Source organism: Canis lupus, chromosome 18 (genome assembly GCF_048164855.1).
Source record: "Canis lupus baileyi chromosome 18, mCanLup2.hap1, whole genome shotgun sequence".
In the NCBI taxonomy this organism is placed as follows: Eukaryota; Metazoa; Chordata; class Mammalia; order Carnivora; family Canidae; genus Canis; species Canis lupus.
This window is the reverse complement of record NC_132855.1, coordinates 25579197-25591795: the sequence shown is the minus strand read 5'-3', so window position 1 is coordinate 25591795 and position 12599 is coordinate 25579197. Positions and strand designations below refer to the sequence as shown.

Sequence of the window (12599 nt, the reverse complement as noted above, 5' to 3'; positions counted from 1 at the left end):
ATGTAAAATATTTACATGATTCCTATCAACTACAGAAAATGATGAATATTTTCAGGAGTCTAGCTTCTATCTCTGTTTTCTCCATCCTTTCTCATGTGTAAACATTTTTAAAACTTCTTGTCTTATTCTTTCATTGTGGTAATTACATTTTCACATAACTAAATACTGTGGGGGAGGGCAGGGGTACCCCATCTCTACTTTCATAGATGAATGGTAGCAAAGCATACACATTTTTCACTTGAAAATATATTTTGGAGAGGCACCTGGGTGGCTCAGTCAGTTAAGCCTCTGACTCTTGGTTTTGGCTCAGGTCATGATCTCAGGATTGTGAGATGGAACCCTGAGTCAGGTTGCATGTTCAGTGGGGAGTCTGAGCTTCTCTCTCTCTCTCGCTCCTTCTGCCCTTCCCACTCATGCTCTCTCTCTCTCTCTCAAATAAATAAATAAATCTTTTTTAAAAAAGAAAATATATCTTGGAAATCATTCCACTAAAGCATATATATAGGAAAAAATAAAGCATATAGAGGTATCCTTATTCTTTTTGTAGCTGCATATTACCCCTTTATATGGATGTTCTGTAGTTTATTTAACAAGTCAACTGTTCCTGAGCATTTAGGTAGCTTCCAGTCTTTTCTACTTATAAGTAGTGCTGTGATAACCAGCTTTGTGTATAGATTCCTTGTGTAAAGATTGCTGGGTCAAAGGGCAAAATGCATTGGTTTTTGTTTTGTTTTGTTTTGTTTTTTGAATTGACTATATTCTCTGGAATTACAGCATTTTGAATTCCTAGCAGTGATGTGTGCCTGTTTCCCTACTCATACCAAGAATACATCAATCTTAAAGCTAATACGTTAAAAAAAAAGTATTGTACTATAGTTTGAAGTTGTATTTTTCTTTTGTGAGGGAAGTTGAGCATCTTTTCATATGCTTAAGGATCATTTGTATGAATGAACATGACTCAGGAAACCATGTTCATATACTAGTGAGCAAGCTGGAAAGACAAAAGAAATGGAGGTTGGCAGATCCTTTTTAAAAACATGACACATGAGTTGTACCTCATAACTTTGACTTTCCATTAGTTACAAGAGAAACTAGGAAATGAAATTTCCAGTTGGGTGACCATGAGTTCCATTAAAACCTGGAATGGGTTAAGTGTTCTATTACCTGAAGGAATAAAGGGTGAGTAGACAGTGGGGACAGTTAGCAGTTTCTACTAACACCATCTCGTTTTAAGAAAAACCCAGCCATTACCATTGCCCTATGTGATTTGGTCACATGTTTTCCTCTTCTTCTTCTTCTTCTTCTTCTTCTTCTTCTTCTTCTTCTTCTTCTTCTTCTTCTTCTTCTTCTTCTTCTTCTTCCTTCTTCTTCTTCTTCCTTTTCTTCTTCTTCTTCTTCTTCTTCTTCTTCTTCTTCTTCTTCTTCTTCTTCTTCTTCTTCTTCTTCTTCTTCTTCTTCTTCTTCTTCTTCTTCTCCTTCTCCTTCTCCTCCTCCTCCTCCTCCTCCTCCCCCTCCCCCTCCCCCGCCCCCTCCCCCTCCTTCTTAATTTTTTTTTAGAGAGGGAGCAGGGGTGGAATGAGGGGGTGGGGTAGAAGGGCAGAGGGAGAGAGAAACTCTTACACAGGCTCCAGGCTGGATGTGGAGCCTGACCTTGAGATTGTGACTTGAGCTGAAATCAAGAGTTGGACACAACTGACTGAGCCACCCAGGTACCACAACATGTTTCTTTTTATTCTCATCTCCTACTATATTCCTTCTTACTGGGCTTGCTGTTTCTCCAAAACATCATCTCTCTGGGTCTATTTGCTTTTTCCTCTACCCGGAATAGTCTTCTCCCAGAATCCATGGCTCACTTCCTCACTTAAATTCCTGCTCAAAAATGAAGTTTTCTTGAGCATTGATATTAATTAACATTGTCCTTTCCAACTCTTGACTCTCCTTTGCTTTTCCTCTTAGAATCTATCGTTATCTGACATAATAAACATATCGCACCTTTGCTTTTTCAGTTTCTCATGTTTTGCACTCCCTAACTGATAAACTCTTTGTAATGCTTAAGTGTACCAGGCACTGACCTAAGTGCTCATGCTTTCTATATATTTGAACTGAGTTAATTCTGGGGACAACCCTTTCATTGACTATTGCCATGGTATTGCTGCATAACAAACCTACCACATTTATGAGATTTCAAACAGTGATCATTTATTATTGTGCTCGCATCTGTAGGTTGACCAAGGATAAACTGATTTAGAGCAGGTGTAGCTGGACTTGCCTCTAAACTCAAGTTGGGTCCAGGCTGGTTCCTTGCACCAGAGAGCTAGCTGAGGATGTTCTGCTCATGATAATGGCAGGGGCACAAGAGGGCAAGCTCCACCATGCAAATGCATTTCAAGCCTTTGTGTCATGTCTGCTAACATCCCATTGACCAAAGCAGGTCATTTGGCCAAATGCCACTTGAAAGGAACAGAAAAGATACTCAATCATGAAGGTGGGGGAGAGAGAATATTTGCAGAAAAAATAATCAAATCTGCCATCTTATTATACCTATTTAAGATGATAAAACGGAGGCCCCTAGAAGGTCAATAGCTGGTCAAGGTCACATTATCAGTACTGGTAGAAGTGAAGGCACACTGAGTTGGTAAAGCTCTAGTCTAGCCTACATAACTCTAGTTTTTGCCAGTGATATGAGAGTAAAAACTTAGTCTGTTGTATTCTCAGCATCCAGTACTGTGCTTAGCACTTAGAAGGCATTCAGTAAATACTTGTGGAACAAATAAATGAACTCAGCACAGTACACAGCCCTTGGCTGGTTGGCAATAGATAAATGTTAACTGTTATTAAGAAAAATTGTTCAAAACTTGGGAAAAAGGTAAATGAAAGGCAGCATGTCTTTTCAGTGTCACTTAACATTATTTAACCAAGAGATTACTTAATTATCTAGGGAAATGTACCTCTTTTGACTCCTTTTTTTTTTTAAAGGATTTATTTGTTAATTTGAGGTGTAGGGGCAGAGGGAGAGGGAGAGAGAATCTTAAGTAGACTCGTGGAGCCTGGCAGGGCTCAATCTCAGGACCCTGGGATCATTGACTCATTATTTACTACTGATTTCAGATCTGAACTTTATGAAGTTATATTTTTATTTATAGATTTTTGCTCATTACAGACTTAAATTATTTCTAAAATCAAATTATTAAAAAAAAGCCGCTCAAACAAAAGTTAATGTTATAGTATTCTGAAGGACATTAAGGAGTATTGTATCGAACCTGCAGTCTTCCTCCACTGACAAGAAATCTTTTCCTCTAATTCCCTGTGAACAACTTCATCATTTTGTTTCTTCAGCAATGAGTGAATGGATCTTTGATATGTCTTCATTCTATATTTTGAGTTACATATTTAATTTTTTATTTTATTTATTTATTTATTTATTTTCATATTTAATTTTTAAAAAATTGTACTTTAATATTAGCACTATTATCTAGTTTTGTTTTTTTGTTTTGTTTCCTGCATCTGAAAGTGCTTTTTCACTTTTAAGTCAATTCTTTTTTTTTTTTTTTTAATTTTTATTTATTTATGATAGTCACAGAGAGAGAGAGAGAGAGGCAGAGACACAGGCAGAGGGAGAAGCAGGCTCCATGCACCAGGAGCCCAACGTGGGATTTGATCCCGGGTCTCCAGGATCGCGCCCTGAGCCAAAGGCAGGCGCCAAACTGCTGCGCCACCCAGGGATCCCTAAGTCAATTCTTATTTACAGAATTTGTTTCTCTGGAATATAGGGGTGAGAGAAGAGAGGAAGAAGCCCTCTGTAAGGTGTTTGCAGTGATTCCTAGACTTGCACACCAACCACTGGAGGATCAAAGATTGCTGTGGCCCATACCCAGCACCCTTGATGGCCTGAACTCTATAAAGGCTTTCCAGGAGTCTGTGTTAATTCAAGAATCTGATCATGTCACTAGAAAAGCTTACAGATTGTCATCAGACTCAAATCCCCAAAAGAGAAATTATTGAAGGTCCTAATTTTGCTAAAAACATCTATCAATAATCAGTTATTATAATGGATTATCAAGGGCAACACTTCTTCAGAACTACTATGAGAGGATTGAAGCTTTTATTTTGAAATGAACAAGGAATGAGGACCCATTAAAAAAAAGTCTAGTTCAAGAAATCCTCCCTCCAAATTCTGGCTACTTCAGGATTCAGAGCTTCCTTAAGAGTCTCAACAGATGTCATTAATGGGCTGTACTGAAATCCCATTGCAATATCATGGAGACTGTCTTTAATCTGAAACTTTTCTCCCCAGACCTCGCACTCTTGGATTGCGTGATGATTCTAAGTACTACTTGGTACTGTACAAAGAGCACTATGCATTTTCTTATTGGGTGTATTAACATTCTACTAAGTGGCAGGTGAGGATCAGAATCAGGATTTCGGATACCTAGATTTTGTATTTCCACAACTAGGAAAGTTGCATTGCCAGGTTAGCTCTTTCCTGGTAATATCTGGACCACCTTCAACAAGGTGAATAAAAGCCCGCAGCGCTGGGCCTGAATTCCTGTTCCACTTTCTCCTCGTTGCTCAGCCACTTGGTGACTCAGTTCCCTTGCCCATAAAACAAACTGAGCACTCGGAGCCCTGACTTTTTAGGGATTATATGAAATAATCAAGGTGCAGGATACAGCTCTGCACCAGACAGCACTACTTAAATCATGATTAATCGGAGCTGGACTGTTGTTACTCTTGCTCGCTGGGAGCCCCAGGAAACTTCCAGAAGGCCAAGCAGCGGGAGGCCCGGAGGGCAGCCCACCTGGCGGCTCAGAATTGCGGAGGACACGCCCTTCCTCCCGCCGGGCTCCGAGCCGGGCGCGCAGGCCCCGCCCCCCGCAGGCCCCGCCCCCGCAGGCCCCGCCCCCGCGCAGGCCCCGCCCCCGCGCAGGCCCCGCCCACAGCGCCGTCTCCCGGGAAACGGGACGCGCCGCTCCGGACCGGCCTGCGCTTCCGCCCGCGGGACCCGCGCTGCGAGCATCCCTCGCAGCCGAGTAGCAGCAGGTGGGGGCGATCGGCCCGGCTGCTCGCCCTCGCCCGAGGAGGTGGGCGCCCCTCGCGGCGCGTGCGGGAGGGGAGCGGTGTCCTCGCCAGCCCGGGGCGGAGCCGACCGTTCCCGCATCCTCTGGGACGTGCTGGATGGCAGCCCGGGAAGCGCGCGACTTCCTAGGAGTTCCGGCCCCTCGCCGAACCCCGGGCGCTCGCCTGGACGTGGCGGGCGTGGTGGAGCTGGACGAGGAGGAGGACGAGGAGGAGGAGGAGGAGGCGGCGGCCAGAAGAGCGCGGAGTTTCGCTCGGGACGCGCGGGTGCGCTTTCTCGGCAGTCGCCTGCAGCTGATGCTGGGCATCCCGGCGGAGAAGTGGAGCCAGTGTTTGGAGAGCGAGGACCACCGGCAGGTCCTGGGGGAGTTCCTGGGGAGCCCGAGCCCGAGCCCGAGCCCGAGCCCCGCCTGCCTTGCGTTCAGCGTCGCCCCCGCGGGGCCGCTCGCGGTCTCCAGGGAGGTAAGGGGCGACCGCCCAGGGCCCCGGTGTCGCCCCTGCCCGGCTGGGCGGGGACAGGCCGGCCGCGCCTCCTCGGGTTCCCGGGGACACGCGCTCCGGCCCCTGGAAAAACTTTCTTTGGAGCTCTCGCCCTGGAGTCTGCAAAACCCCGCTCGGGCGCCACTCTGCAGCTGAGCCGCTGTGCTTTAGCTCTCTAAAAGGTGGGCCTGCCGGACCTGCAGGGAGCGGGACAGGCTGCGCTTTCAGCAGCTGCCCAGGCTGGGCGTTGGGGGCGCGCTGGGTCTCGTCTCAGGCGCTCTTGGGTCAGTCCGGGACCCGTCTTGAAAAAATGTATCACAGAGCCTGAATAATTTGTCGTGCGCTCGGTGTGACTGCTTGTCACATTTCATCTCAGAGCTGGAATACTTAGTTCTTAAAAAGGGAGTGCCCGGGCAATCTGCACACTCAAGGTATTTACCAGCCGTGGAGGGGGACGAGCCTTTTGTTCCACCTTTTCCCCTTTTTCTTTGCCCTTCCTTCCATCCTTTTTTTTTTTTTTTTAATTTTTAAAAATTTAGACTGCTCCTCCACTTGAAGGTTAAGGCATCACAAGTACAGCATTTGTATTCATTCTTTTTTCTTTTTTTTAAGTGTGAGAAGTTAGGAACAAGATTTACAGGCTTAAGTGTTGCACAGTGCCTCAGTGTAATGTAAAAGTGTTCGTTTGCGTGTGTGTGTGTGTGTTTAAATCATCATTAGATGTGGTCACTTTAATAGTTGAGAACTGGAATCCCAGAGAAGAAAGAGACTAACAAGAGTTTGCCTTAGTGTTTTGAGTTTTGAAATTCTTTGTTTTGCTACTTTCCCGATTATCACTAATTAAAAAATAAGCAAGGAGGTAGGACACATAACTCTAGTATTACCTAAGTTAAATGATTATATCTGAAGAAATAACTCAGTAGTTGTGGAAATGTTGGAATATCTTCATTAAACACTCTCTTGAGAATAGAAATAAAAATTAAACTTCTCTGCCTGGTCTTCGTTTCAGTTTGGCTTATTTCCAAACAACAACAAAAAATTATAAAAAGGAATAAGTCTTTCCTGAGCTAGGAAAATTCTAAATTCTCCTTATATTTATTTGTTTTTAATTATGAGATGTTATGGTATGTGATGATCTTGGGTAATTGACCTGCCCTTTAAAGGTGAAATTTCCACACCAATAATGCTGTGAAATTAGCATTATAAAAGAACAAAGGAAACTGTATACATTTTGCAGAAAAGGGGGGTGTGAAAGAGCAGCGGAACTACTTTATTTATAAAGGTAGATAAGATGCCAAGTTTTTTTCTTTTCCTAGCAATCCAGCTATAAGTTAGATAAAGCAAATCCTATTCGTTAGCATGGAAACTACACTGTGAACTTCAATTATCTTGCTCTTGTTTCAGATTCCAAAAGATGCAAAACATAAACTTGTTTATATTACCAAGAAGATTACCGAAAACATTGGAGTAAATGATTTTTCTCAAACGGTTTTATTTGGAGAGTTAACTTCTTCCTCCTTTGGACACGTAACTGCTTTCTTAGATGAGGTACTAGTCTATTTCTAATATTTGAATCTTTATCTCTTTGACCCTTGGAATTGTTCAGAAAAACTCTGGCTATTAAAAAAAAATATAGAAGCCAGTAATCTCTTTAACCAAGGCAGATGGAATGTGATTAACAGACTGTTTCTGAAATGAGATGATACCAGTGCTAATACTCAATAGATAGTAATGTGTAGGATCATCCTTTTTCTCTTTCTAAATAATGGAAGTAAAAAACAATTTAGTAGGCTCCTGTAATGAGCTATAGTTTGAAATTTCACGTTGACTAGAGACAAACTTACACTTCGGAAATGAGTATTATAAGTTTTTCAGATTTCTTTTGGTTTCTGTGTCACTCAGGTCAGATAATGGTGAAGGGTAATGGAAGCAAAGTTTTAGAAATGGTTGCCTTAAAATTCCTCTTTCTCTCCCCTTAAATCAGAGAAATGCTCTTTGAACCCGGGTTACTTACACTTCTAATACAGGATTTTTTTTAACATGAGGTTTTTAAAATGAGATTTAATGTGAGATCTGGGGATTTTATTAAAGGCAAGCTGCTCCAGTAGGTCTGAGGTGTAGCTGATCTTTTTTACGTGTCTAACCTCATACTTTTGGTGCTTGCTCACACACCAGCTTTGAGGAAAGACATGCCAAATGCCTGGGTTCTATAGAACCAGAGAATTGGTTCTTAAACTTTGCTGAACATTAGAATCACCTGGGGAACTTTCTTTCTTTTTCTCTCTTTTTTTTTTTTTTAAAAGATTTTATTTATTATTCATGAGAGACACACAGAGAGAGAGGCAGAGACACAGGCAGAGGGAGAAGCAGGCTCCCCACAGGGAGCCCGATGGGGGACTCGATCCTGGGACTCTAGGATCATACCCCAAGCCAAAGGCAGATGCTTAATCTTAACCACTGAGCCACCCGGCATCCCACCTGGGGAACTTTCTAACTTGCTCCTGCCCTGGTCACTCCTAATACCAATTAAATGAGAATGGAGAAGGGGGCACCTGGGTGGCTCAGTGGTTGAGAGCCTACTTTTGGCTCAGGACATGATCCAGGGGTCCTGGGATAAAGTCCTGCTTCAGGCTCCCTGTGGGGAGCCTGCTTTTACATCTGCCTATGTCTCTTCCTTTCTCTGTGTTTCATGAATAAATAAATAAAATCTTAAAAAAAAAATGAGAATGGAATGGCAGTCTGGTGGCAGTTAAAGATCCTCAGTGATGCTAACGTGCCCCAAACTTCAGGAAATATGGGTTAGATATAAGGAAATCAGATCTCAGCAATCAGTGCAGTCCTGCTAAGGTCAATGCTTAACATAGGAGTAATTACCAGCATATTTATTACTAATGATTTGCCAATCTCCCTCTTTCTTGCCCTTTCTACTTCTCTGTGTCATTGTTGCCTTGGGACCACCCACGGTCTCTCACTCCCAACTTCAGTACCCTACCTCAGTTTCCCTCTCCTCCTGTTGGATTGGTTTTAGATGATTTCAGGGAGACACTACGATTTCCATCCCCCAGAGCACTGGGGTGCTTTTTGTTCTGTAGCAGGAGTTTCAGAAATTTTTATTGAACTGAACCTGATGAAAGGATTTCATATGAAGTGTGAATAGCTTTTGGTCATTTGACTCGAGATTGCTATCCCTTGGGGGCTTGGAAGGGCAAGGATACACTTTTCATTGGAATTTGTACACTACCATCAGTGTCTCTTAGCAGAAGATTCACAGCTTTTTCAAGTTCCTCTGATCTTTCTCTCAATTTGTCTCAGTCTCAGGGTCTGCATTTATGGTCTGGAAAAGGTTAAACGAAAGAGAGTAAGCTGTCAACAAGTATATTTATCATAGGGATAAACTGTTCAGAACCTCAGAGTTTAAGTGGTTTAGAAGATTAAATTAATTATCCTTGAGGATCTGAGTATTGGGAAGAGAAAAAAAGTGAGATCACACTTATGAAATCACTGGAGTTTATGAACGAGACTTCAATTCAGTATGAACAAGGAAGGCCCTAAGGCATGACCATAAATTAGGTTAAAAGGATTTGTAAGGGGAGGAGGGGGGCTGGTGGCTGAGGATGTTGGGCATCTAACTCTTGATTTTGGCTTAGGTGGTGATGATTTCAGGGTCATGGGATGGACCCCTGAGTCAGGCTCCATGCTCAGCTGAGAGTCTACTTGAGATTCTCTCTTTCCCTCTCCCCACACATATCTGCACTCTCACTCTCTTTAAAAAAAAAAAAAATTTAAAGGATTTCTTTTTTAAAGATTTTATTTATTTATTCATGAGAGACACAGAGAGGCAGAGACAGGAGAAGCAAGCTCCATGCAAGGAATCCGATATGGGACTTGATCCCAGGACTCCAGGATCATGCCCTGAGCCAGAGGCAGAGGCTCAACCACTGAGCCACCCAGGTGTCCCTTTAAAGGATTTTATAAGGATCGTCTTTGCTTGGTATACAGTATAGCTCACAAAATTGGCTGATTAACAGTGACTTATCGTGATGTGCAAGGTACTCTTAAACTTCTTTCTCTAGCCAAGATCTCTCTCTCCTGAATTTCAAACTTGGAGATCCATTTGTTTTCCTGCAGTTCATGCTTGTTGTGTAATAAACATCCCAAACATACTATACAAAGTTGAACTGATCTTCCCCAATCTGCGTTACTTGTGGTAATCTCCAGAATAGTAGTTGTGAACTTCATCCTTCCAGTTGTTCAGTCTAGAAGACTTCTGATTCATCCCTGACTCCTTTCTTTGTGTCACCCTTGGTATCCATTCTGTAGGAAATCATGTAAGTTCTACCTTGAAAATCAGCCTCCGTACTCTCCTCCACTGCTACCACTGTGGGCTGGTTCACCATGTCTCTCATTAGTCTGTCAACTGGTCGCTCTGCTTTTGCCTGGTTCTCATCTAGAACCTATTCCCAACATAGCTGCTAGAGTGATTCTGTTGAAGTATGAGTCAGAACGTGTCCCTTCTCTACTCAGACCCTGCCCACGCCCCCCTTTCACTCTGAATAAGGGCCGAAGTGCTTGTAGTTGTCTAGACTTTGCATGTTCTCTGTGTGGACCAGAGCTCTCAGGATTATTTAGAAACTTGTTGCAACTGTAGAATCTCAAGACCTTGAGAGCTACTGAATCAGGATCATCAGGTGGTTCTTGGGTTTATTACTGGATGAAAGCCCTAGTCCAAATCTACCATCTGACCTCCCAAAGACTTCTTTAAACTCCTCTCACTTGCTGGGACCTCTTTGCTATTCCTTAATTGTCTCAGGTATGCTGTTGCCCCTGCTGTTTTTTTTTTTTTTTTATCTTCCCCAGAATTCACTCGGTCATCCCCTTCATGTCCTCACTTCTTTTTGCTCCAATAACTCCTTTTAGGAAAGCTACCCTTTGGGACGGAGGGCAGGATCTTTTGCAGGATAGGGACTAGGGTTAGCAAATGAGGTACCCATTTCAAGAGCAAAATTTACAGAGAGGTGAGGGGGAAAAAAACAGTAATCAAGATAAAATTTTAGTGCAGTATTTAAAAAAAAATCAAAATGAAAAGTCAACACTTGAAATAAAAAACGGATTGCTAACAGGGCTGTACTAGATCATATTGGAGCCTGAGGCAAAAATAAGTCAGTAATACTGGTGCTGTCCTTATTTTTTTTAAAATATTTTTTAAAAAATTATTTATGATAGAGGCAGAGACACAGGCAGAGGGATAAGCAGCCTCGATGCCAGGAGCCCGATGCAGGACTCAATCCTGGTCCCAGAATCGTGCCCTGGGCCAAAGGCAGGCGCCAAATCACTGAGCCAGCTAGGGATCCCCATGTCCTTATTTTAAAATGTTGATAATCTGTTCATCATGAATTTTTTTGGTGTTTTGATTTAAAAAATACCTTAAGGAGCACCTGGGTGGCTCAGTCGATTAAGAGTTGACTCTTGGTTTTGTCTCAGGTTGTGATCTCTTGGGTCATGAGGTCGAGCCTAGTGTTGGACTCTGTGCTCAAAGCGGGAGTGTGCTTTGGGATTCTCCCCATGTACTTGCATGCCTGAGTGTGCACGCATGCTTTCTTACGCTGTAAAATAAATCTTAAAAAAAAAAAAATCTTAAAATACTACTCATCTCGATTTCTGAGTTTTTGGTGCCCTTTGACATTCTGTTCCCAGCGTGAATGCCTCACTTGCCTCACCTGGTCCCTGCTCTGAATCTTTGTTTTTGCTTCCTGTTGTGGCCCAAACACCAAAGACATGGCCTGACCTGTAGTGGGAGCTCAGTACTTGTTCAACGATTGAAAGTCAGTTAAGGACAAACTGGAGGGTATTATGCTGAGTGAAGTAAGTCAATCGGAGAAGGACAAACATATGTTCTCATTCATTTGGGGAATATAAATAATAGTGAAAGAGAATAGAAGGGAAGGGAGAAGAAATGGGTAGGAAATATCAGAAAGGGAGACAGAACATAGACTCCTAACTCTGGGAAACGAACTAGGGGTGGTGGAAGGGGAGGAGGGCGGGGGGTGGGGGTGAATGGGTGACGGGCACTGAGGGGGGCACTTGACGGGATGAGCACTGGGTGTTATTCTGTATGTTGGCAAATTGAACACCAATAAAAAATAAATTTATTATTAAAAAAAAAGTTGCCCTGGGTGTTATGCTATATGTTGACAAATCAAAATGAACTCCAATAAAAAAATAAAAATAAAAAAATAAATAAAGTTGCTGTGGCCAAGTTAAAAAAAAAAAAAAAGAGGGGATCCCTGGGTGGTGCAGCGGTTAAGCGCCTGCCTTTGGCCCAGGGCACGATCCTGGAGACCCGGGATCGAATCCCACATTGGGCTCCTGGTGCATGGAGCCTGCTTCTCCCTCTGCCTATGTCTCTGCCTCTCTCTCTCTCTCTGTGTGTGTGTGACTATCATAAATAAATTAAAAAATTAAAAAAAAAAAGTCAGTTAAGGGTGAATTGATGTCCTGTTCTCATAAGAGACAGCGCTGAGGCTTCAAAGTATTTCTTTAGAGAAGTGTTTGGTATGTGAACTCTGATATTTCCATTAGAATCTTTTTCAGCATGTGAAAAGGACCCTTGGGGAATTTTATGTTAATCTTAGTTATTAATCAATATTTATTGAAGACCTAGTTGGTGCTGGTGACTGCACAGACGTGGCAATTAGTGCTGTAGCTTCTGCCCTCAGAGTATGCAGTCTGTTGAGGGACGCAGATGGCTGAGCCTGTGGTGGGAGGCCACAGGAGTCAGGGCTACCATAGAGTCTTTAGCATCATGCTGTGGGAACCTAGTGGCACTCCCCCCCACCCCCTCACCTGGAGGGCTGGCAGGGGTGTGGGACTATAATGGGATGATCACAGGTCTCTATGTGCCTGGGGCACTTGGTTTTCACCTGTTACAGATCAGTTAATGTCTGCTAATAATTTTTAGTGTTCCTTTTTACTCTGGAAAGCAGCCACCGTTGTATAGTAAATTATATGTTGAAGGACAAGAGGAGAGAGCTAGATGGAGGAGG

General features: G+C 43.0%; 1 protein-coding gene across 1 annotated transcript in view; it reads left to right on the top strand.

Annotated features, from left to right (window-relative positions):
- Positions 1-4996: 4996 nt before the first annotated feature.
- Positions 4997-12599, top strand: part of DNAH11 (dynein axonemal heavy chain 11) — a 316619-nt gene continuing 309016 nt past the window's right edge. Inside the window, 2 exon segments of the mRNA XM_072783813.1 lie at positions 4997-5538; positions 6961-7104. Of these exon segments, the coding sequence (XP_072639914.1) occupies positions 5176-5538; positions 6961-7104 (507 nt within the window). The 5' untranslated portion in view covers positions 4997-5175.